The 22,696-nt window shown below is 39.2% G+C and overlaps 3 protein-coding genes across 3 annotated transcripts; 2 read left to right on the top strand and 1 right to left on the bottom strand.

Annotated features, from left to right (window-relative positions):
- Positions 1–3,555: 3,555 nt before the first annotated feature.
- On the top strand, positions 3,556–7,692 carry LOC148077504 (serine protease 27). The gene is made up of 6 exons (XM_087794159.1): positions 3,556–3,819; positions 3,980–4,092; positions 4,157–4,236; positions 6,543–6,814; positions 6,965–7,125; positions 7,206–7,692. The coding sequence occupies exons 1-6, from the start codon at positions 3,777–3,779 to the stop codon at positions 7,458–7,460; spliced, it is 924 nt and encodes a 307-aa protein (XP_087650285.1). The 5' UTR covers positions 3,556–3,776; the 3' UTR covers positions 7,461–7,692.
- A 437-nt stretch (positions 7,693–8,129) lies between these two features.
- On the bottom strand, positions 8,130–14,345 carry mapk7 (mitogen-activated protein kinase 7). The gene is made up of 7 exons (XM_087794158.1): positions 14,169–14,345; positions 13,491–13,754; positions 13,251–13,416; positions 10,796–12,300; positions 8,796–9,814; positions 8,586–8,716; positions 8,130–8,412 (listed from the first exon to the last, which is right to left on the bottom strand). The coding sequence occupies exons 2-7, from the start codon at positions 13,750–13,752 to the stop codon at positions 8,265–8,267; spliced, it is 3,231 nt and encodes a 1,076-aa protein (XP_087650284.1). The 5' UTR covers positions 13,753–13,754; positions 14,169–14,345; the 3' UTR covers positions 8,130–8,264.
- Positions 14,346–14,715: 370 nt separating this feature from the next.
- Positions 14,716–15,917, top strand: vkorc1 (vitamin K epoxide reductase complex, subunit 1). The gene is made up of 3 exons (XM_087794160.1): positions 14,716–14,988; positions 15,198–15,307; positions 15,477–15,917. The coding sequence occupies exons 1-3, from the start codon at positions 14,798–14,800 to the stop codon at positions 15,686–15,688; spliced, it is 513 nt and encodes a 170-aa protein (XP_087650286.1). The 5' UTR covers positions 14,716–14,797; the 3' UTR covers positions 15,689–15,917.
- The last annotated feature ends 6,779 nt before the right edge of the window (positions 15,918–22,696 follow it).

Genomic DNA, 22,696 nt, shown 5'->3' with positions numbered 1-22,696 from the left:
TATCTCGTCACGATTAAGTTTAAAGTAAATAAAAGTGTAGAAACATAAAATAGAAACAACGTATTTTTAACATAACATATGTTTGTTTATATGTACAGTATTATATTTTTGTATTTTTGACAGACAGGTTACTGTATTAAAAGGTATTATCCTTAATTATGTAAGTTTTAGTGTTAGTGTTAGTGTTTTACTGTTTTAGTAAATATTGCAACACTGTTGTTGTTTTTCTTATTATTATTATAGCTGTTGTTGTTATTTTTATTTTAAATATTATTATCATTATCAACATGTTTTTATTATTATTATCATTATATCATTCCGTTATATTGTGGTCTTCACCTGCTTTCAGAAGATAATATTAATAATCAATCTTAGTAAAATGAATATACGAATGATACATGTTGTAATACATTATTACATTTTTTTTTTTAATATTCAAGACTTTTCTAATGTTCCGTTCAAAATTAGAATAAACAGCATTATAGTTTATACTAGAATCCACATATACAAATATTAGATCAAAAGAAAATTGTGATTTTTAAATTTATAACATCACATTTTTTCTCTTAAATTAACCACTCATTATTTTAAAGGTTTAAAGTTTACAGTATTAGTGAAACTTAAACACACTATTAGGATTGAATAATAAAAAGTGGTATTTTGCAACCTTTCGTTTACTGAGCAGCGATCTTTTGTTCTACCTCTATTTCAAAACCATTCTTATTGTGTTCCAGTTGTTGGAATGTGGCCTAACCTATGTGATCTCCGTGTGCTGAGTTCACTAGTGTGTGTGTGTGTGTGTGTGTGTGTGTGTGTGTGTGTGTGTGTGTGTGTGTGTGTGTGTGTGTGTGTGTGTGTGTGTGTGTGTGTGTGTTTGTTTGTGTGTGTGACGGCGCGTGCTTCGCTGCAAAGATTCATGTAGCTCCGGGACATGCATTTTTTTTAGTGCATCTTGTTAGTTCATTCCTGTCACCTCTCTCTCTCTCTCTCTTCCTCTCTCACCATCCCTTGCTTTTTCATGGCTGAAGGGGGGATGGTGATGGGGTGGTGGACGAAGGGAGGGTAATGGGGGTGGGTGGGGGTGGCGGCAGTGGAGGCAGTAGCCATGGTAACGATGCCACGACAAATAATCATCAAGATGTTAAAATAAAAACAAACGGGAGTGCATTATAATTGCTCTTACTGACTGATCCCATAATGCGCTCATACATTATGAGTGAGGGGCGCGGAGAGGAAGTGGACCCCCCACACAAAACCCAGTGTCACCACGGCGAGAGATTTGAGGACTTCCCCCTCAGGCAAATACATGTGACATTCACGTAAAAAACGCACGCTCATGGTCTTTGTGGATAACTTTTGATTACCTGTTCATTATGGAATTCCCTAAGAGTAATTTTTTCGTGAGTGTCTTCTCTCTTTTCTCTTTGTCCCTCCATCTCCTGCTCTTCCTCTGCTGTTGTGTAGCCCCGGGCGATACTGTGATGTGTCCTCCCTCTGTCCCTCCCTCCCACTCCCTCTCTCTCTGTCCCTGTCACCTTCAATTGCTCTGTGAAACTAGACACACTGCCTGGGGCATGAAGGGATGGGAGGGCGGAGAGGAGGGTGGGCTCGTGAAAAAAAGTGAGACACACAGACACACAGACAGACAGACGGACAGACAGCAGAGACAGAGGGAAGACACATTTGCCATCATGTTAAAAAAAAAATAGTTGTGTTCACACTGACACAAGCAGAGGAGAGCACAGCGTTTACGGGGCTGCTTATGACCTTTCGCTCGGCTGTTTATCATCCATTGACTTATCTTTACGTTTGGATGTTCGATCCGTCAGTCCTGAACATGCGGTCAGCTCTACAAGACAAACGGTTCTAATGGTTTATATTCTACAACGACGCTGACCCCATCGGAAGACATGACTTGAGATAAGATTCACAAAACATTAATGTGATATATAACTATACTCACAGCTCAGATGACATATTGGGTGAAAAAAAAAAAAGTGACAGAAAGTTTCCGAACAAATAGAAGGGATGAGAAGCTAGTCAGGGCGAGACAGTGGTGGTAAAGTGGTCAGTGTTTGTTTATAAACGTGACCTGCGATAGGCGGCTCTGGCTCTGTCGCTGCCTCTGGGGACAAAGTAGAACAGATGGATGGCTGGAGATACAGAACAGCAGCATTGTTAAGCTCTGATGGATCGTATAATATGGAGTAGCATGTCTTTTTAACTCTACTCAATTGGAAACTACGAAAACAATCTTTCAAAGTAACAATGTGTTAATAGAAAATAAGGATTATTGATCTCATCTAAAAGGCTATTAATACTATGTTTCTTGTTGTTGTCTACATTTTAGTCAGACTTTCTTAATTAGATTATAATATACTGAAAAAAGTTGCTGTGAGGAGTCGTGATTGAGGATCAACATCAGACTTTGAACAATAAGAGGTCAACCATAAAAGGCAACTAATGTGAAAACCCAACTCTCCTGACTCACTCCCATGTTTCGAATGTTGACGTCTTATTCTGCAAGATGCAGTAAGTCTCTCATCATGATGATGTTTTGAACTTATTACTTCATAAAGTTCTCCCCAGTCTCCAATCTTGGCGAACGAGAGGTTACGAGGACAGAGTCCATTATCACGTAATAATGGCTTCACTCCTCTTCCAGCCAGCTGTAATCACTCCCTCTTTGTTTTTACAACGAGTCCCTTGAAGGTGGAGACTTCTTGGATTCATGACGCTGCGTGACAAACATTGATGATAGACCAATCACAGCAGAGTGGTTGTGGTTATTGAAAACAAATTAAGATGATTTTATAATGTAAATATTTTAATGAAAAGAGAATTTGTACAAACAGACATACACTGATGAGTACAATAGAGGTCCAAGATCTATTTAAGAGACACTTAAATAAAGACATTAGTTGCCCTTATCTTGCCCTTTAAAGTATATACTTTATTGAATATTGTTTTGATTGTTTAAGCGCCTTGTGACCCTGGTCTGGAAAAGTAGTATACAAATAAAAAGGACTTACTTACTTAGCTTTAAGTTTTTTGTTCTTTGATATTTAAGAAAAGCCTCTGAGCCTGCAAGCTCTTCTCATTCATTTATCATTTTTAAACTAATATTTATGTTTTATAAATCAATAAAAATAACCATTGTTATGCTTATAAATCAGGCAAACGCACATATATACATCAAAATGATCATTTAAACGCTGATTTACACCGTCACTAACGTGGATCTCTCAAAAAAATTCAACACTAAAATTCTCAAAAACAACTTTTTAAGACACTAACAAACCACAGTATTCTATAAAGTATTTAGCGCAGTTCAACCCTCCCTTGCATCGCCATCAATGATGAGATGTTTTAGTTTCCTCTTAAGGAAGTTGACTATACCTGAGCAGCTTCCAAAAGGCGGGCTTGGGCGCAGTCATATACTTCACTCTGATTGGCCAAACACTGGCAAGTAGGCGTGGCTCGCGCTGTGATTGGTCAATGTACACACAGGTAGTCAGCTGATCGTCTGAGTCATTTTTTAACGAATCTGAGGTAACTCGCATCAGCCTGTGGCTGAGATTTGTTTTTTACCGCCTGTACAACTTTTCTTCAATATTTAGATTAAACGAATTCCTTTTTTTATCTTCAGAATTGTTTTGTCTATTGGGAGAGACAGAGTCCATATTGTTATTTATCTCATCTTCACCGCTTTAAAGCGAACACCTTCAAGTGTTTTCATGAGTTTTTAACTGCGTGGATTTGAAGAAAAAAAAAAGATGTTTCTGGGTCCATTTCCTGTGCTTGTGTGGTGTGTAACAGGTGAGTCGAATCCCCTCCGCCATTTCTTTGTCCGAGTTACCCTCGCCCCGTTACGTTTGTTTACGTCTCGTCTTACGTTTGCTTCGAGTTTTTTGAGAAATCCAGGGTCGAAATTGAAGTTTAAACAACAAAAAAAAAACATGACCGTGTTGGTTTCCAGGTATCTGGGTGTCACACGGACAGGAATGCGGGCGACCACCTGTCGTGGAGAACAGGATCGTGGGGGGGATGGCCTCCAAGGAAGGAGAGTTTCCGTGGCAGGTGGACGTGCAGGTAAAGAGTTTTTAAGAAGCGTCTGTCGTTGTTCGTGTCGTTTTTAAACGTGGTGTGTGTCCAGAGAGAGAGCGCTGGTCATGTGTGCGGAGGATCCATTATCAACGAGAACTGGGTCCTGTCAGCGGCACACTGTTTCCCTAAGTAAGTATGAGTTCATTTCGTTTTCTGGCTCTTCTTTGAATCATGTTTGCATGTACAGTTCAAAGATGGAACCATTTCAAACGGATTTCATTCAATCTGTCCAATTACAGAGCTTAGTAATGAAACCCCATTATTATAAAGTATAATCCAGTACTGTTTGTTCAGTGCAAGTACTTGAATTACTGATGCCTTCACACCCAGAAGGCATTGTTTATAATGAATGAAGCCACCAAAACGTACTTGAATCCATAAAAAAACGCTCAAAATATAATCACCCAATTCTTATCTTTTTAAAATGTTTAATAAACAGGACTACTTGAGCCAAAAGAATGGGGGGAAAAAACAAACTTGTTTTACGTCCTGTTTGAAATCTTATTTCTTGTTAAAGTATAGGTAACTTTTGTTTCAGATGATAGATGTATATTTTAGCATGCAATAAAACATTCCTTATTAGAACGCATTACCCCTTAAGAACAACAATCTTCCTCTCTCTGCGCTTGATGGAGTCTACTGACTCCTTTATGAAACATCTTAAGAAGTTTCTATTTGTTCAGGCTTTTCCTTGATTTTCTGGAACTCCTGTTGTGTTATCAGTTTTATCTTGATCTTTAAAATGTATACTTTATTGAATATTGTTTTGATTAAGCGCTTTGTGACCCTGGTCTGGAAAAGCGCTATACAAATAAAAATTACTTACTTAAGCTTATCTTCGAATATATGTGACAGAAGCGCCAACATGTTTAAGTCTAATTTTCGTTTTCTATTTAAAAAACGATTTTCCTTTCCTACTTCTGAATATGAAATAATACATTACAAATGTATTGCATAGGCAGATAAGGTATACTATAACAAATACAAAATAATGGCTAATACAATTATTTAAGTGTTTCTTACTGTAAACCTGATTCAAAGATTAAATCCAAATCATATGATGGTGTATTCATCTTGGATGCAAACTAGCAACTTTCAATTCAACAATATGTTATCTAGGCATGTCACGTTAAATGCTGAGCTGACTAGATTGTTTGGTCAATGTAAACTTTGGGCTGTTTAGCAAACAGACAAGCCGTCCATCAGTACTTTAAAATGCATATATACTACATGCTATACACTATACTACATGCACTCTCAGTATTTTTGATTTTATTATATACAGTAAATGTCTAACACATTCCTGAATATTGGGCCCATTTTGGTCATTAAAGTGTGTCTGTCTTAACTGTAGCTATGGAAACGCAGTATTCAAATGGTCTGTATGTAATGCATTAAAGACAATCGTTTCTCACTGTGCATTGTGGGAATATTGGGCACTTGATGACATTGATACAAATTACAAACGGCCACTGTGCTTTTATACTTGTGATTATGGTCTGGAAAGTAGTGATTTGTAATCTTCTTTAGCAATATGTTTGTTTACAAAGTTATCATTAATGAATAAATTGTAATTCTGGTGGGACAGAAAATGCACCCCATGTAGTGGGTTTGAAATTTAAAAAAAAAAAAAAATCAATGCAAATATGCAATGTCTTTGTAGTTAGTTAACTATTAACACTCATTGTATTTAAACCTATTGTGAGAACTAACAAAATGAATTAACAACGTACCAATCAATGAACTTGTTGGAAGTTCATATTGTTTTTAACTGTTGGTGAAGAAGAATTTTGAAAAGTGATAAAACTGCAGAACGACAAGAGAAGAGTTGAGTAATAACGGATTGTTAGGTGTGTGTTTGAAATAAAAAGGATTTTGCAAACGCAATACATGTACACAACAAGGCCAAAAACAAGTTCTTCAGGTTCTCCTCCGCTCTCCTAATAGTCCTGTTGTACGTGAGGCCAAAAACGGCACGTTTGTTTATGGAGTTACTGGGAAGCAAGTTGTTTAACTGTTGTAAATCAGTGCTACAGAAAAAAGCAACGAAGCAATACGTTGATTTTTGTAGAGGTGACGTCGAGTGCGTCTGGAATGTGTCATGATGTGACGCATGTGAAAGTCTGAGGGGATAGTTTAAAAAAGAAAGTTTAGTTTAATTATGATTTTGTTTTCACAATTTTTTTTTGTGCAAATACATTTAAACTGGATTTAAAACTATGGTATTGTGTATTTTTAGCCCAAGAGGTATGACTTTTATTCAGTTGAGAACTTTGTGTCTAATTTAGTGTTTCGGGAAAGAAATAATGTAAAAAGGCCAAATCTTTACTGTACTTACCAGCGTTGTACTGGTTGATGAAGACATCTTCAAACTGCAGGATTTCTTCACTGAATAAACATCTCACATCATGTTTTACTTCCCATCTTGACTCCAGCCCGTCTGACATTAGCGACTACATCATCTACGCCGGACGGTACCAACTGAATGGTTATAACCAGCACCAGACGATTCATCGCGTTAGGCAGGTGGTGATCCCGTCCGGATACGTGGAGCCTCACCGAGGGCAGGATGTGGCTCTGGTTCAGCTGTCCAGCCCGGTCACCTGGTCAGACTACATCCGTCCTGTGTGCCTGCCGTCCTCTGACACGCTGTTTCCCGCCGACATGCTCTGCTATGTCACCGGCTGGGGGAACATCCGAAACGACGGTAAGGGTGCAAAAGCTGTTTGTCCATCACTCAACTAATAAAGTAGAAACGATCGTTTTTACTAAAGAATTGCTTTTCGATCATCATTTTTGTCGATGAATTAAGAGATTAACGAAAATCTTTCTCTCATATGTGTCTTAAAAATACCAGTTCCTCTGCAAGGGATTGGGACCCTGCAGGAAGTTCAGGTGCCCATCATCTCCAGCCGCTCATGCCAGGAAATGTACAACTTGAATCCCAGCGACCCAGTGGACATCCTTCATGACATGATCTGTGCTGGATACCAAGAGGGGGCGAAGGACTCTTGTCAGGTACTGCTGGATCAGGACTTAATTTTCTCGAGTGCATGAATGTAAAAACTAGGGACTTCATGACTCAAATGTTTCACTAGGGTGATTCCGGGGGGCCCCTCGTCTGCCAGATGGTGAATGGGACCTGGGTGCAGGCTGGAGTAGTGAGTTTCGGACTGGGCTGTGCCGAAGCCAATAAGCCTGGTGTCTACGCAAGAGTGACCAGTTTCTCCAGTTTCCTCAGTAACACGATACCGGGGATCCGTTTGTATGGACGAGCAGACGCAAACTGTTGTGGTCTCACTGTTCTGCTGCTGAGCGTTCTATCCCATGCACTGGTCCTGGTGCTAAGATGAGATCCGAGTTCTTTAAAAATGACGCTGCTGCTGAACTGAGGCCATGAACTAAAACACTTGCGTACGTCTGATCATCGTTAAATGCACAAAGAGCTAAGATCAAAAGTAAAAAATGATTTTTCATTCATGAATCTTCAATTCATTTTTGATATCTTTTGTAGTTTTAATCCAATTTAAACAATGTGATTCAATTGTTTTGTACCTGAAATAAATTGATCTGATTCTAAAATTCTACTCAGTATTCTTTTTTATACAAAACATTTAATTTCTTTGTGTTTTTTAAAACTACATTTTTTGCAGTTCAATCTCAAAAGAGAAATGACTTAGACAATGACTTGGCAATTGTGCCAAAATGTGAATAGCCTATTTTAGACATGACCCCGTTTTATCTTGAGTGCAATTATTGAAGTCTTAAATATCATGGTACTCATGGCTAGCCCTAAGTTTTAGGATGAACCCAGGATCTTTACCCTTGCTTGCTACTAATGTCACATTTATTTTGTGGAGCCTTTTGGTAATTCAACTTGGTTTTTTTTAAAATATCCATTTGCTGTTGGGACATTTTTTTATGACCTTCAAGACGAAATATTTGGTTTTTGTATCAGGCCTGCGTATTATTAATTTACTCTCGTTTCTGGGTCACATGACTTTGTACTGTCAAATCACAAGTTACACTTGTAAATAAGTTTAATGATTTCACAGGCATTAATTGGAAGTCATCTCTAGCACCACGATGACTAGCTATAAAAGAATTGTTGTTTTTAAATTAAAGTTTGAATGTACATTAAAACATGTCCAGTGAATTCAGGCATCAGGTTGCATGGTGTCGGAGAGGATCATGGGAGAGCCGAGCTGCAGCTCCTGCTGCAAAGACTCCAGATCTGCTGGCGTCATACGATGGACCTCGTTCCAGTCAGACAACAGCGATGCCGAGAGCGGAGCTGAATCAAAACTGTTGGAGTAAGAGACACTTTTAAGAAGATTACAGTGACGAGAATGATCTTAGAAGATTCTTAACTACACATTGGTGGCTGCAACGCTCCAACAAGGTTTGTTTGCATCAAAACTTTTCATACATCTACTTATTTGTATGGTCTTGGATTGTGTAGAGAGGTTTAAAGTCACCTGTCCCGGTCACAGTGTTGAAGGTCTGTTAGCGATTGATTCAGCAGATCATCAAGGTCAAAGCCCACACCGTAACCTGCCCCACTACCTTTGGGGGTGACGGAGAATACAGGCGGCAACACATCTTCCACCTGAAACAAACAAGCATAACAACATGACATAAAACCATTAGATATTTCCATCCACAAGGCATGGACCATAGAGACCTACCTGAGACTTGGAGAGCTGCAGCGTCACAGTGTGAATGTCTGGGGCGGCTGAAGGCTCCTGCTGGCCCGTGTCGGTGAACCCAAGGCTCGGGTGACGCTGCGAAGGGACGCCTAACGTCCCACAAAGTTGGGGCATTGGTTTCTCCCCGACAGACGTGCACAGTTTCTCCATGGATCCTGTGGTTGATGCAGCCATGTTTCTTTGACCTCCAATCTCGACGCTACCATTGGTCTCTCTGGTGACGGGGGTTCGGTCTTTGTTCAAAAAAGTCTCTAGAGGAAGCAGCAGGGCCTGTGGAGGGTGCACTAATGGCTGCAGTTGTGTTTGGGAAAAGTTTGCTGGTGTTGGTTGAGAAGTCCTGCATGGTTGTAGTTGTGCTGGCCGAGTCTCTGGCTGTTGTCCGCTCCAGCTGACCCCGCTCTGACCATTGCTCTGGCGTAGCACATTATTTTTAACGAAACCATCCTGAGCCGCCGCGATCTCTCTCGCTCCTGTTCCGGCTGCAGCGGCATCTGCTGGTTTCATCTGGCTCAGCGAAAAGATTTGAGGTGCCTGGTGGTTGCTGGGAGGTTGAGGAAAAGGTTGTGGGTTTGGTTTCATCTGAGAGATCAAATGTTCGTGTGACTGAAACTTCCTTGCGTCTTTGTCGACATTATTGCTCCCCTCCTCATGTTTGGAGCTCGCGTTACATTCCTTGGTCTTTGCTCTGTCGTTCACAGAAGTCTTCTCGTGACAGCTGTACCTCATCTTTGTCCAGCGCTGTAGAAGGCTTTTGTCGTCGTCGCTCAGTAACACCCCGCCCAGCGAGTCTCCTTTCTTTCCTTCCTTCTTCTCCTTTTCCCTCATTTTCTTTTCCCGCTCTCTCGCTCGCTCTTGCCTCTTTTTTCTCTTCTCCTCCCGCTCGCGTTGACGCTCCTGGGCTGTGACAGGACGCCGGAGCTCGCATAGAGAAGAGAGCGAGGAAGAGACGCCTCCTCCTCCGGTGCCGCCGTCTGGGCCCAACGCAGCCGTACCTCCATCTGCGGAATGCAAAAAAAATGATCCACTTATTTCTAACAATCTTATTCATTAATCTTTGTTAATATGTTGTATCACTAAGATGTCCATTGCCCCTTTCCTACCCAAATGTGCTTTAAAAACAGGATCTAGATTTGATTTAAAAAAAAAAAAAACACACAATAATTAGAAAATCTAGTGACAAGTTTATTTAGTCAACAACCATAAAAACAAAATCTAGATTTCCGAGCCTTAACAGCGTTCGAAATAGTCAAATGTTGGATTCTAACTGTATTTGTGCGAGTATACACCTAAATTTACCAAACATAAATTATTTGAATACATCATCTAAATGTACAAATGGACCAAATATAAATGTATACCGAGAAGGAACTAGGTTGATTTAGGCAACAGGATTAAGGTTTGGGTGAAAACATTATTTCTGACAGAGTCAATACATTGAGCCAATTATCAAGCTGTATTTCATTTCTAAAACAGTAGCGTAAGATATTCTAGTTTGTTCTAGCAAAGGCACAAGATGCGTTTTGTATATTTTATTATCGTGATTTTAGAGATCAGTTTTGAGTTGATGACAAGGCATTATTTAGTCAGGAAATCTTATTTCAAGACCAAAGCTTGATTATTTTAAGTTAACTGTTCAAGATAATTTTTATCTAAACATGGTCAGAAAGCTTCTCTACTATAAAGTTTATATTGGGGATAAATGAAAATATACTTGTCAAAACAAAAAATATTAAATCATTTGCCCCAAAGGGTCACATTGTGAGTTAAATTTAAAGATGTTGACTATACTGTAACTGTTTTTTCTGTAGAGTTTAAGACCAGAGTTGAATAAGGATTTCTTAATTTGGAAACTGCTACAAAGATTAAAACTGAGATAAAAATGTAAAATGTTTTCTGTCTAGCTTAAGAAACTAATTTCAAGCCATTGATATTAAATGGATTGCAATCAAAATCCTTGAATTTTCGACGATTGAACATACCACCTCTGGCTTTATTCCGGAACAAAGCCTTGAGTGCAGCTTTGGTGTCCTCAGATATTGCTCCTTCCTTCCTGGTGTTTTCTCCTGCGGTGCCGGTCGGCCTCACGCTCTTTGGCAGCGCTTGAGAAAGCGCCTGTGAGAGAGACTGGACTTGTGCTGTGGAGAGGGTAAGGGAGGGGACAGTGGTGGGCATCACAGACTGAGGCAACCCTGGAGGACTGGAGGGGAGACCCTGGGTCACGGACTGGCACGTGGCAGGTTGAGTCATGGGAGTTGGATCGCTGGCGTGCTGAGCCTCACCGTCGCCCACCGTCTCCGGTATGATTTCCTGACTAGACACTGGTGTGGTCAGATCTATCGTCTCTGGCTGACCGCTGTCTGAGTTGGCACTGGCCATGTCCACGTCTACCGGGTCACCTTTGCTTTTTGTAAAACACGGAAAGTGGTGGGTCACTTGAGGGAGCACAAGTTCTTTGTTAAATGATTTCATCTGATTGGGAAATGTGTGACCTTCTTTAGCTGCTGTGATGATGCCTCCATCTTGGTGGGATTTTTCCTCTCTCACTTGCTGGTGCTGAATCTTTGAAGGTTGTGCGTGTTGTGCTGAAGAGATCAGTGTTGTCTGGGAGGCCTGTACTGTGTTGCCGGCACTCTGGGTCGGCACCACCCCAATTCTCCCGTTTGTTCTCATCAGGGGCTTGAACTGCAGCCTCTGTCGGCAGGCTTGCTTGGTCCGATGGAAGTCCTGGATCTCCATGAGAATTGCCTCTTTAATTTGTTCTCTGTTCATCTGCGCTTTGTCGAATTCGAAGTCGAACGCAGGAACACAGATGGGCTCATCGTCTGCGTCGTGATACTTGGCCAGGTAAGGATGTTCCAGAGCCTGAGTCACACCGATCCGTTCGCGAGGGTCAAAGCGCAACATCGCCCCCAGCAGATCCAGAGCCCCCGGCTCGGCTTGTGGATAAAGTCGGGCTAAAGGAACCGAAGATCTTGAGGGCAGACTCTGGACATATGAGCGAACCCTATCTGCTCTAATGGAACCAATCAGGCTGTCGGGAGGAGTGCCTAGCACAGTCAGGATCAGCTGCAGCTGGTGAACATAGTGTTTGCCGGGGAAAAGTTGCTTGCGTCCGAGCATCTCGGCGAAAATGCAGCCCACGGACCACAAGTCAATGGCCAAGCTATAGTGATTTAAAGAGAGCAGAAGTTCAGGAGCACGGTACCACCGAGTGGCGACATATTCAGTCATGAACGAATGTGACTCTTCGGGATGGGAACTTAAACCCCGTGCCATTCCGAAGTCACCTATTTTTAGCTCACAGTTTTCATTCACCAGCAGATTGGAGGGTTTGAGGTCACGATGGATGACATTGGCAGAGTGCACATATTTAAGGCCGCGGAGGAGCTGGTATAGGAAGTAGCGTGTGTGCTCAGGTGTGAGCGTCTGAGCAGAGTGTATTATTTGGTGCAAGTCACTTTCCATCAGATCCAGCACCACATACCTGCATAGATGAAACGAAGAATAGGGAAAGAAAAGGGGAAAAAATAGAGTTAAATGAAACAAAATGGTAAAACATTTATTTTTGTCAAGTTAAAATATTATTATTATTGAATCGATTGCGAATTAATTCATGAAACTGAGTTGTTTTTTCTTAGACAATAATTAACACTCGCATAAGGGATACATTGGCACGGAAAATCAATTAATTAATAATTAAGACACAGCTTATGGAATGAGAAAAAATATGTAAATGAAAATATCTTTAAATCATTTTGACAGCTGGTGATGTTTTTTTGCGAGAGGAAGAACAGAAAGTCTGTCTTGCTGAGACACAGTCCCGCCGCCATTGCAAAACATGACCACAAGAGGGCAATAGATTAAAATAAATCTGTGCGACTGACGCTTAAATAAAATGAGTAGCAACAAAAACAAGTAATTCCTTTGTTGATGATAGAGTTTACACTGGCAGACCTCTATCATCCAACAGGACAGGCTTTTGTTCCGTTTTATTGTTATCATGTTCTGGTAAATCATGAATGAATCAATGAACTAGAACATCTCGCTTTAAAGCAAACCTTCCCCGGTTAAATATTAAAATGTTTTAAAAAAAAATACACATCCAACCTGGTATCATGCTTGAAATGAAACTATTCTCAAACGTGAGTATCTGGAGACAAACCATCCAAGGTTTTTCCTCATACAACAATGGACCACTGATATCACAGAATTTTAAATCTAGTGCATAATTAAGCTGATAAGTTATCCTCATAAATGTAAACTTAATAGGTCACGAAATATCGTAACGTATACAGCAACATGTTTAAAAAATGAGGGAATATCATATTCTAATTTAAATGAGAAAATTCCTTTAGATATTTTGGTTAGAAAAAAAGATTCCTGAAAGCACCATGCTCCAGTGATAACGCTTGAAGTTTTAAAAAGGAAACTTACACAGATTTAAAGGCAGCATGAGGGAGGTTGGGCTGCAAGATGTCTTTGATGGCAATGATGTTGTCGTGCTTGAAGTGTTTTAGAATCTTCAGCTCGCGCAGGGTCCGTTTGGCATTTGTCAAAACCTCAAAGGCATTAGATATCTTCTTGATTGCCACCTGCTGGCCTGCGAAGTGAACAGATAACAGATCAGTGGGATGGCAAACGTAGAAATAAATGTCTTGTATGAATGAGTTATACCATTGTCTCTTCTTCTTGCTGATGACACAACACCATACGCCCCCGTGCCAATGGTCTCGATGACATCGTATTCCTCACCAACATCAAACTTCACATCCAGCGAGTGTGCTTTCAGCAAAGCCAAGTTTTTGGCTGCCGTGCTAGTGTCCGTGTGGACTGCTCCACGCTGGTTCTGGTCCTCTCTGCTCTTCTCTGTAGACATGATTTCAGGTGACATGGACACAGGCTGGATTTTCTCCTCCGCACTGCTCTTAGTTGTCATATCTGGAAACAGTTCACACAAAGTTTCATTTCATTATGTGATTCAACACATAATGACAACAACAAATCCCGCTATTTACATTGAAGAAGTAGTTTGACATGTTTGAAATATTAAAATTTATTTCTCATTAGTTTTACTTCGGATCACTGATACATCATCTGGCAGCTGTGTTTGGACTCAGTTGACTGTTATTACTTGTTTGCAGACGTCAAGATTATAATCTTATTTTGCCTACCAATAAACAAATACGAAAATTTCAGAAACTGTCTTAAGAAAATGAAGTGTGTTATAATTAATCTTTAGTGTCCTACATGAATTAAGAATGTGAATGGACGAAGAGAGAAACCATGTTTGAAGCAACAAGCTTCGCAGACAGACCGTTGTTTGACGCAGGGGCGTAGGCTCCTTTACGTTACCTCAGGCTCCGTCTTTCGAGGCACGTATGACGCTGGTTCGTGTCTTTTTTTCCATCTAAAGCCAAATGGAGTTGCGCGTCCATTAAAAAGAGCGAGATCCCTTTCCACACAATCTGACTTGTTGTGCTACGAGACGGTAGTTAGCATGGTTGCTCGTTGTTTTTGTCTGCCGCTTCCTTGTTCTATTCCGCGTTGCTCATGATTGACTCTGACTACACCCAATGAGAGATATGGAGGTGGGTCTTAACTGACCAATAGTAGCGCAGGAGGATTTAAAGAGGCGGGGCTTACGCTCTGATAGGGGTCTGATACATTTACCTGAATTACTCATAAATGCTTCATACAGTATACATTTTATATATTTAGGGTTATATATAAAACATTTACATTTATTTAATATTTTTTCCTTCCGCTGCTTTCGCGGTCGAAGTTCACTCAAAACACACAAACGCCCCCCTGAACCAGCTCCAACATCTGTCCCCGACTGACCAATCAGAGCTCGACCTCAAATCCACGCGTCCAATCAGAAGCGGCAGTGTGGCTTTTAACACGTCGCCCACAGGGGAGCCTGAAAGAACCGCTTATGCTGTGATTTTTATTTTTTTCCAACATTTTTTCTTGGTATCCAGATGAAAAAGATGGCTGTTGAGCGCAGTGTGCCGAGGTGGGAGAGGAAAGTGCGCGTCGTTCTTTGTGTGCTTGGTTTGTTATTGTCAGTTTACGCGCTCCACGTCGAGCTGTCCAAGGAGCACGACCCTGAGTACAAAGCGATGTGCGACCTGGGGGCGTCCGTGAGCTGCTCCAAAGTTTTCACGTCAAGGTACGAGTCCTGCAGAAAAATGTACCTTTTGTAAATAACGCTTTTTGTGTGTGTGTGTGATTTTTAGAATCTGATTGAATTCCCAGAGCCAGACCCACATGTGTCAAACCTTTAAGCAGGTTTACTCATGGCTGTGTGACTGCCACGTTGTTTACAACCCACTGACATCACACCAACAGTTTCTTCTAAAAATCTGTTTTTGTCTGCAGGTGGGGGCGAGGTTTTGGTTTGGTGCAGATCTTTGTTGACAAAGATAGTCCTTTAAATCAGCCCAACAGTGTGCTTGGCATCATATTCTACACTCTGCAGCTGGGCCTTGGTTAGTATGCATGTTTACCTAAATACCGTTGAGTAGTCTGTGTTACAGGGGGTAAAAAAAAATCAAAACAAAATCATTTGTGACTTGTTTCCTGATAATGTGTAATAAGTCCTGCACAATATTAAGTAATCATTTAATAATAATAATCCACCCTTTCATCTTATTTCAGGAATGTCGATGTCCACAAAGGCGGCTCTACTTCTGGTGTTTTCCTCCTGGGTGTCCGTGGCTGGATCAGTGTATCTTGCGTCGATTCTAGCTTTTGTACTTGGAGACTTCTGCATGGTCTGTGTGTCAACTTACATCGTCAACTTTGCTCTGCTCTTCACCAACCTCAAAAGACGCAGTGCCATCGGACAGAAGAAGGAAAAGAACAAATAGTGCAGGTCACTGGTGGAATTCCGGAAGCCAAAATACTTCTATGCAATTTACTCCTGTTGTGAGATTACAGATAAAACAAACAAACAAACAAATGTTAATGTACCTCAGATTGTCTTAACATGACGGGTTCAAAGGTCATGCAGAGTAAACTATCTGGGATGTGTTATTAAAGAATAATCTCCTTGCTCTATGTTTTAATACATCAATTAAAACAATTTTGTGAATATTTCTTCTGCTTTTTGTTACTTACTCGAAGGAAATGGAGATCATTTATTAAATCATTCATTGTTATAAAGTAGTAATTTTCGAGGGAGCATTCTAGAGATGATCCACAAGGGGGGGTATTACATCACCAAATATCTAAAAGCACATGACTCGTGTTGCTTAAGTTAAGTTGCTTAACAGACTGACAAAAGCTACTTGTCCAATGAAAATGCGCAAATGCGCTTACGTTGTCCACATAGGCTTTAGCTGTGACTTTCTTTGAATCATAGATTACAAGCAAGAAGATATTAAATGTAAGTCTTGACATGAATTAATATCATAGATACCAGGGGGCAAAGGGAAAGATATAAACGAACAATGGGATTCATGGATGTGTTAAACAAGGTTGCTTAAAGAACCCAATTCCATTTTGCTCATCTTTATTATTCCTTTATTGAGGTCAGATTAATTCAACCTTCCTTGATATTTTGACCATATTATTCCTGCATATATATATTTTTTAAATGATGGTTTATTTTTATTAGTTATGACTGATACAGTATAACTCTCTATCTTTGAGCTTTAGCTTTGTCTGTTCTTTAAAGGTTTAGCAAACACATAGCTGAACCGCTAGTTAGTTCTGACTTAGCACACCTGAACTTGACATTATTAACTCGTCAATTGCATCAGGTTATGTCCCTCAAAAGCCCACTTATGATCCAGGGGTTCTACAACTGATCAGTGCCTGGTTTCATTGATAGTTTATATGGACCCAGTGCTGCGTTTGATACTGTTGACAACCAAATTCTTCTACAGAGACAAAAAAAACACATTGGTATAAGTACTGCTTAAATGTTTTGAATCTTATCTATCAGTCTGTAAACATGATGTAAATATCAATCACTTCTCTCAACACACACTAAGGTCAGCTATGGTGTCCCACAAGGTTCTGTTCTTGGTCCAATCCTATTCACAATCTATATGCTTTGCAATGCGATTTGAAACCAATCTATACACTTTTATTGTTATGCTGATGACACTTGTTTGTATTTGTCAATGAAGCCAGATGAAAGAAATCAGATAAAACAACTACAGTCCTGTATTACACATATCAAGTCCTGGATGACCCCAAACTTCCTTTTACTGAACTCAGATTGTTGGAGGAGTTTTTAGACACAAATCTCTCTCTCTCTCTCTCTCTCTCTCTCTGTATCCTACTTTACTGCATTATATTCATCACATGTGCAGTTAAAACCACTTTCCTTCTGCATCTCTTCAGCAGCTCTAGGCTCCACCTCCAAAGCTGCTGCTGGATCCAGGAACTCCACCACAACCATCTCAACGGATCCAGACTTCTCTCCATGACCATGACCTCCTCTCTTCCTTTTCCATCCCCTTGTGATGCCTACCAGCATTAGCTTTCAACTCAATAATTTCTACCATGATAATAACAAAGGCAGGGAATAGAACAAGTTGACATCTTTCCTTTATATTTTGTTTTTCTATACAGACCGAAAGACCAATGATGAATCTCCCTGACATTGCATCATACCCACGGCCCACACATACCATCGTTGTTGAGAAACTGCATTGAGTCCCAATCAGCTGACAAATGCTGCACTATGTGCCTTGTCTACCTACCATTAGCGGTTGAAGTTAATACGACAACTGCAATGATGAAATCTTCAGGTTACCAAATCACAAATCCCTTTAAATTATGCTCATGACGTGGAAATAATAGTCTCTGCATGACTGTGGGCAAGCTCAAGCTGTTTTCAATGACATAACTGTTTAAATGTGTCATTGTATTTCTTTCATTATCGGACGCGATTCTCACTCACACAACCAGTAAATTACTTATATAAGGATTTGGAAATTTAAGATTTGAGTTTCAGACAAAACCAGAAATGCTGAAATACTTGCAAATGCACGGTTAAAGGTTAAACGTTAAAATATTTTTTAGTCTTCATTCTTTTTACTACAGGAGGAAGCTGAAATTCAGGTTCATAACTATGCAGAAATAAGAGGATTCTTCAATAATAGTAAATTGCAGGTTTTAAAATGCTGTGGCTGTGCTGCTGACAGGCTGTCATTCAAACATGATGTTACACAATCAAAAATGATTGAAATCCCCCGCCTGTCAAGCAAGGTTTTAAGGTGTTACTCACGCTTTGTCAGAGCTAATTCATTGTGAACAAATACAAAAGAGTCTGTAAACACAAGGAAGAAAAAACAGCATGAGTATCTTGTGTGTGTGAGGAGCTTCTGAAGCACTGACCTTCTCGTGTGTTATCTGAGGAGCAGGCTACATGTCGCAAGACAGTGTATGAAACACATCAGGTTCACAACTCAATACCAACAATGCAAAGAAAAAAAAGTGATCAGGGTCAATGGAAAAAGTATCAACATCTAGCAAAGAGTTAATAATATATAAAACATTTAAACCAAAATTACAATTGTAAAAGCAGAATTGCAACAACATTCACAGGTAATCAGTCTGCCGTGACAAGGCTTGATTCTAACTTGAAAGGTGGAAAATGATTTTATATGCATTCCAGCCATGAACAGATCCAAGACTGCGGATGTCCAACCATGATGTTCCTTTGTCTCTTTCTCAACTGTGTTTAAACACTGTGACCACCATGTTTCTGCTGTGACGAGGCCTGTTGCTCACTGGATTAATTGCACATTGATCTTTTGAAATACAGAGAATTTGTGGTTGAATTCAGACACGGTGTCAAAAAATCCCCTCGCTAGAGTGCGTCCAAATTAGGGAGTGCCGTGCGTACACACTCAATGGTGTCTAAAACACTATAGTGCTTTACACAACGTAGCAGCTTTCCATGAAATCTTCCCTGATGAATTAACATCTTTGGTCACCACGTATAGACAAAAAACTCCATAACTTTATTATCTAATAAAAATTACTTAAATTGGTTGATAGAGAAACAAATTCAATAGAAACACAAGTTTAATTGAACTGACTCCAACAGGGAATAAAACTAAAGTCGTATTCATTTAAGATGCTATGAATTAAAAAAGAGAATATCAAAACAAATATGACTTTGATGAAGACCAATACATTTTGTAACATACCAACAACAGTGAAAATAAATTGAACTCCAACAGTAATCTTCTGGATTTGTTTCTGAGTGGTTATAGAGATGGTTAACAACTCCTAATATTTGGACATTTCAATTGGAAATTATATTATATTATTTACAGGCCTTACATTTGACATCTGACCAGCATTCATTTTGATAAGTGGCTTTTGCTTTGTTTTTTGCCTGAACCATGGGAAACTAAGACACAATTCGTAGAGTGACAACTAGGTTAGGTTAGGTTAGGTAGAACTTTATTACAACTAATATTTACAACTTATATATTGTTGCTCATGTAAATACTGTTAATGTAAACCTGATGCTTTCTGTATAAAGAAAATGATCATAAAATGAAGTCTATCTTATAAAGACGCTTGATTCAATTCCAGCAGTTGTCTTACGTATGGAGGAAGCTAAACTAGAGCTTTTGTGTTAAAGAACATTATCCCTCCATGTTTAAGATAAGAACCAGTTCCTTATCTGCACATGCACATGTATTGTCTTCTAAATATCAAAACACAGAATCATTGCAATTTGTTTGGTTTATCAGTGAGTCACCTCACTTGGGAATCAGGAAGAAAAAAAGACTAAAAAACAAACCCTAAACTTCCTCAATCAGTTAAATTGAATTGTGATTTAAGTTTTATTGTTAAGCCCAATTAATGTTGGTAAAATTGGCACAATTGTAAAAAATGATGAGTACAAAAATATTATTATAATTATTATTGTGGTAGTAGAAGTAGTACTAAAGGATGAAGAGCAAGCATTTGATCAACTTTTTTGTGTGGTAATAGAGATTTTTATCAACCTCGGAAATTTAAATTTAAATTATATTATATTATTTACAGGCCTTACATTTGACATCTGACCAGCATTCATTTTGATAAGTGGCTTTTGCTTTGTTTTTTGCCTGAACCATGGGAAATAGTGTTGTGTCGTTCGCGAACGAATAGTTCGAAAGAACGTATCTTTTGAGTGAACGTACTGAACCGAATCACTTCATGAAGTGATTCGTTCCTTTCTCAGTTCAGTTGAACTCACTCAGCCGCGATCGTGCCGGTGGGAGGATTCTATGATGATGATTATCATGATATGATGATGATGATTCTATGATTCTATGACTCGCTGAATCCTCGGCGTCAGCGAACGACGCAGCTACTCGTGGGTGCGGGGGGAGGGACTGAGGAGGGAGAGAGGGACTCCGCTACAGAACATTTAGTTTTAAAGGATTTCTTATTTTAATATTTGTTTTTACTTAAACGAGGCCTTTTTAATTTATTGTTGATTGCATTTAAGTTTATATTACATTTTATTATTATTATTATTTTTGTTTTATTTTGACTGAACGAGGATTCTCATCCGGTGATTCTATTCCGGTGATTCTCATCCGGGGATTCTCAAAGATTCGTTCAGTGAGTGAACGAGGTCTCATCCGGGGATTCTCGAAAAGAGTTGGTCAGTGAGTGAACGAGGTCTCATCCGGGGATTCTCGAAAAGAGTCGGTCAGTGAAAAGGATTCTCTTCCGGGTGATTCGCGCGTCAGGGATTCGGTCAGTGAACGAGGATTCAAGTTCGGCTGTGGACACACCTCAAGATCTTCTCTATTTGCTAATTCCTCGCGAATGTCACTCGTCCTTGTCCATGAACGCACCGGGCGTCTTTTTTTTTGCATTGTCCCTCAAGTGCAGTAAACGTGAACCTCGGGTCTGAATCATTAAAACTAGTAACGGATTGTTTGGCTGCGTTCAGGAAGTAGAAGAAATTGCAGTCAGAGCTCCATAAGCACAGAGTTATTGATTTGGTGAATGAACGAACTGAACGAATCTTTTGAACGAATCATTTTAATGAACTGATTCTAGTGATTCAGTACACTCAAAAGAACTGCCGTGCCCATCACTAATGGGAAACTAAGACACAATTCGTAGAGTGACAACTAGGTTAGGTTAGGTTAGGTAGAACTTTATTACAACTATTTATTTACAACTGATATATTGTTGCTCATGTAAATACTGTTAATGTAAACCTGATGCTTTCTGTATAAAGAAAATGATCATAAAATGAAGTCTATCTTATAAAGACGCTTGATGCAATTCCAGCAGTTGTCTTACGTATGGAGGAAGCTAAACTAAAGCTTTTGTGTTAAAGAACATTATCCCTCCATGTTTAAGATAAGAACCAGTTCCTTATCTGCACATGCACATGTATTGTCTTCTAAATATCAAAACACAGAATCATTGCAATTTGTTTGGTTTATCAGTGAGTCACCTCACTTGGGAATCAGGAAGAAAAAAAGACTAAAAAACAAAACCCTAAACTTCCTCAATCAGTTAAATTGAATTGTGATTTAAGTTTTATTGTTAAGCCCAATTAATGTTGGTGAAATTGGCACAATTGTAAAAAATGATGAGTACAAAAATATTATTATAATTATTATTGTGGTAGTAGAAGTAGTACTAAAGGATGAAGAGCAAGCATTTGATCAACTTTTTTGTGTGGTAATTTTTATCAACCTCGGAAATTTAAATTTAAATTATATGATATTATTTACAGGCCTTTAATTCGTCATCTGATCAGATTATCTTTATCTTTAGACTTAGATTGTGTAATTGTGTTCTTTCTCTTTATTTCTCTTGTTCTTATTTTATTTTGATTTATTTTTGATTTTTTATAAAAAATTGCTGTATGTATTGGCTATTGGAAAATAACAATTTCAATAAAGTTTTACCTTACCTTACCTTACCTTGAACTCAAGGAAAGGACCCAAAGTTGCATCAAACTAGCTACACTAACTAACTACAACCACCACTAGTTACAAATGCATGCTCTTAAAAATGTTCTCATTTTATCTAGCTGTTTTTTTTTCATTTTTAAACAACACTCAGTTCACCTCTGAAGATCTTTGTCCCTCAATGCCCATAAATATGCTTTATGTTCCTTGTGTTCTTGTTCAAAGACTGGTTGACAGATGGTCACACAAATAGCTCTCCATTTGGTCTTACATAATCCTTGTCTCCATCAATCCACACGACAGCCATCTTTTGAAAAGCGTCAGGGCAGGTTCTCAACAACCATTTTACACAGCGTGTCCCTTTGTTACAAATTAAAAACGGGGGGATGGGGAGATGACCTATAATAAACATTTTTATTCAATTATTTAGTCTATTTCAAAGAGATAAATAATATCATTTATTAATTGCGTATTCTTTTGGTGTGACAGATGAATCGGAAATTGTTGCAATTACATGTTGCTGGAAACATCAATGAATCATTTTTCCCCCCCAACACTCTAAACATGACTCAAGTTGTTTTTGCAACATGAATTTAATCAAGATACCTTAATTCTAAGTCTCTGCAACGCGTCAGGTTTTGTTAAAATTAAAAAGCCACTAAAGGAAGTACAAAATGTTCCATGTTTGAACTTTCCCACATGTGTGAAATTGCAAGAATGTGCTATCTGTCACCATAGTTTGGGATTTAAATGGCACTTGGCTGGTTTGGTCACATTTTGCAGCAGAACAGCATTTGTCTGCATGGGAGATGTTAAGATATTATATTTGGTCTTTTTCACAAACACAGAATCACAATTACTTGTGATTATTGCATTAATTTCCCTTTGACTTGTCTTTGTCAAGGCAAAATATCATTTTTGGTTAAACGATCTTTATTATTTCTCTCAACTTAAAAGAGACAGAAACACAACATG

This window comes from Callionymus lyra, chromosome 6 (genome assembly GCF_982586985.1).
Source record: "Callionymus lyra chromosome 6, fCalLyr1.hap1.1, whole genome shotgun sequence".
NCBI lineage: Eukaryota > Metazoa > Chordata > Actinopteri > Syngnathiformes > Callionymidae > Callionymus > Callionymus lyra.
The sequence above is the reverse complement of the archived record's forward strand: the minus strand, read 5'-3'. Positions and strand labels throughout refer to the sequence as shown.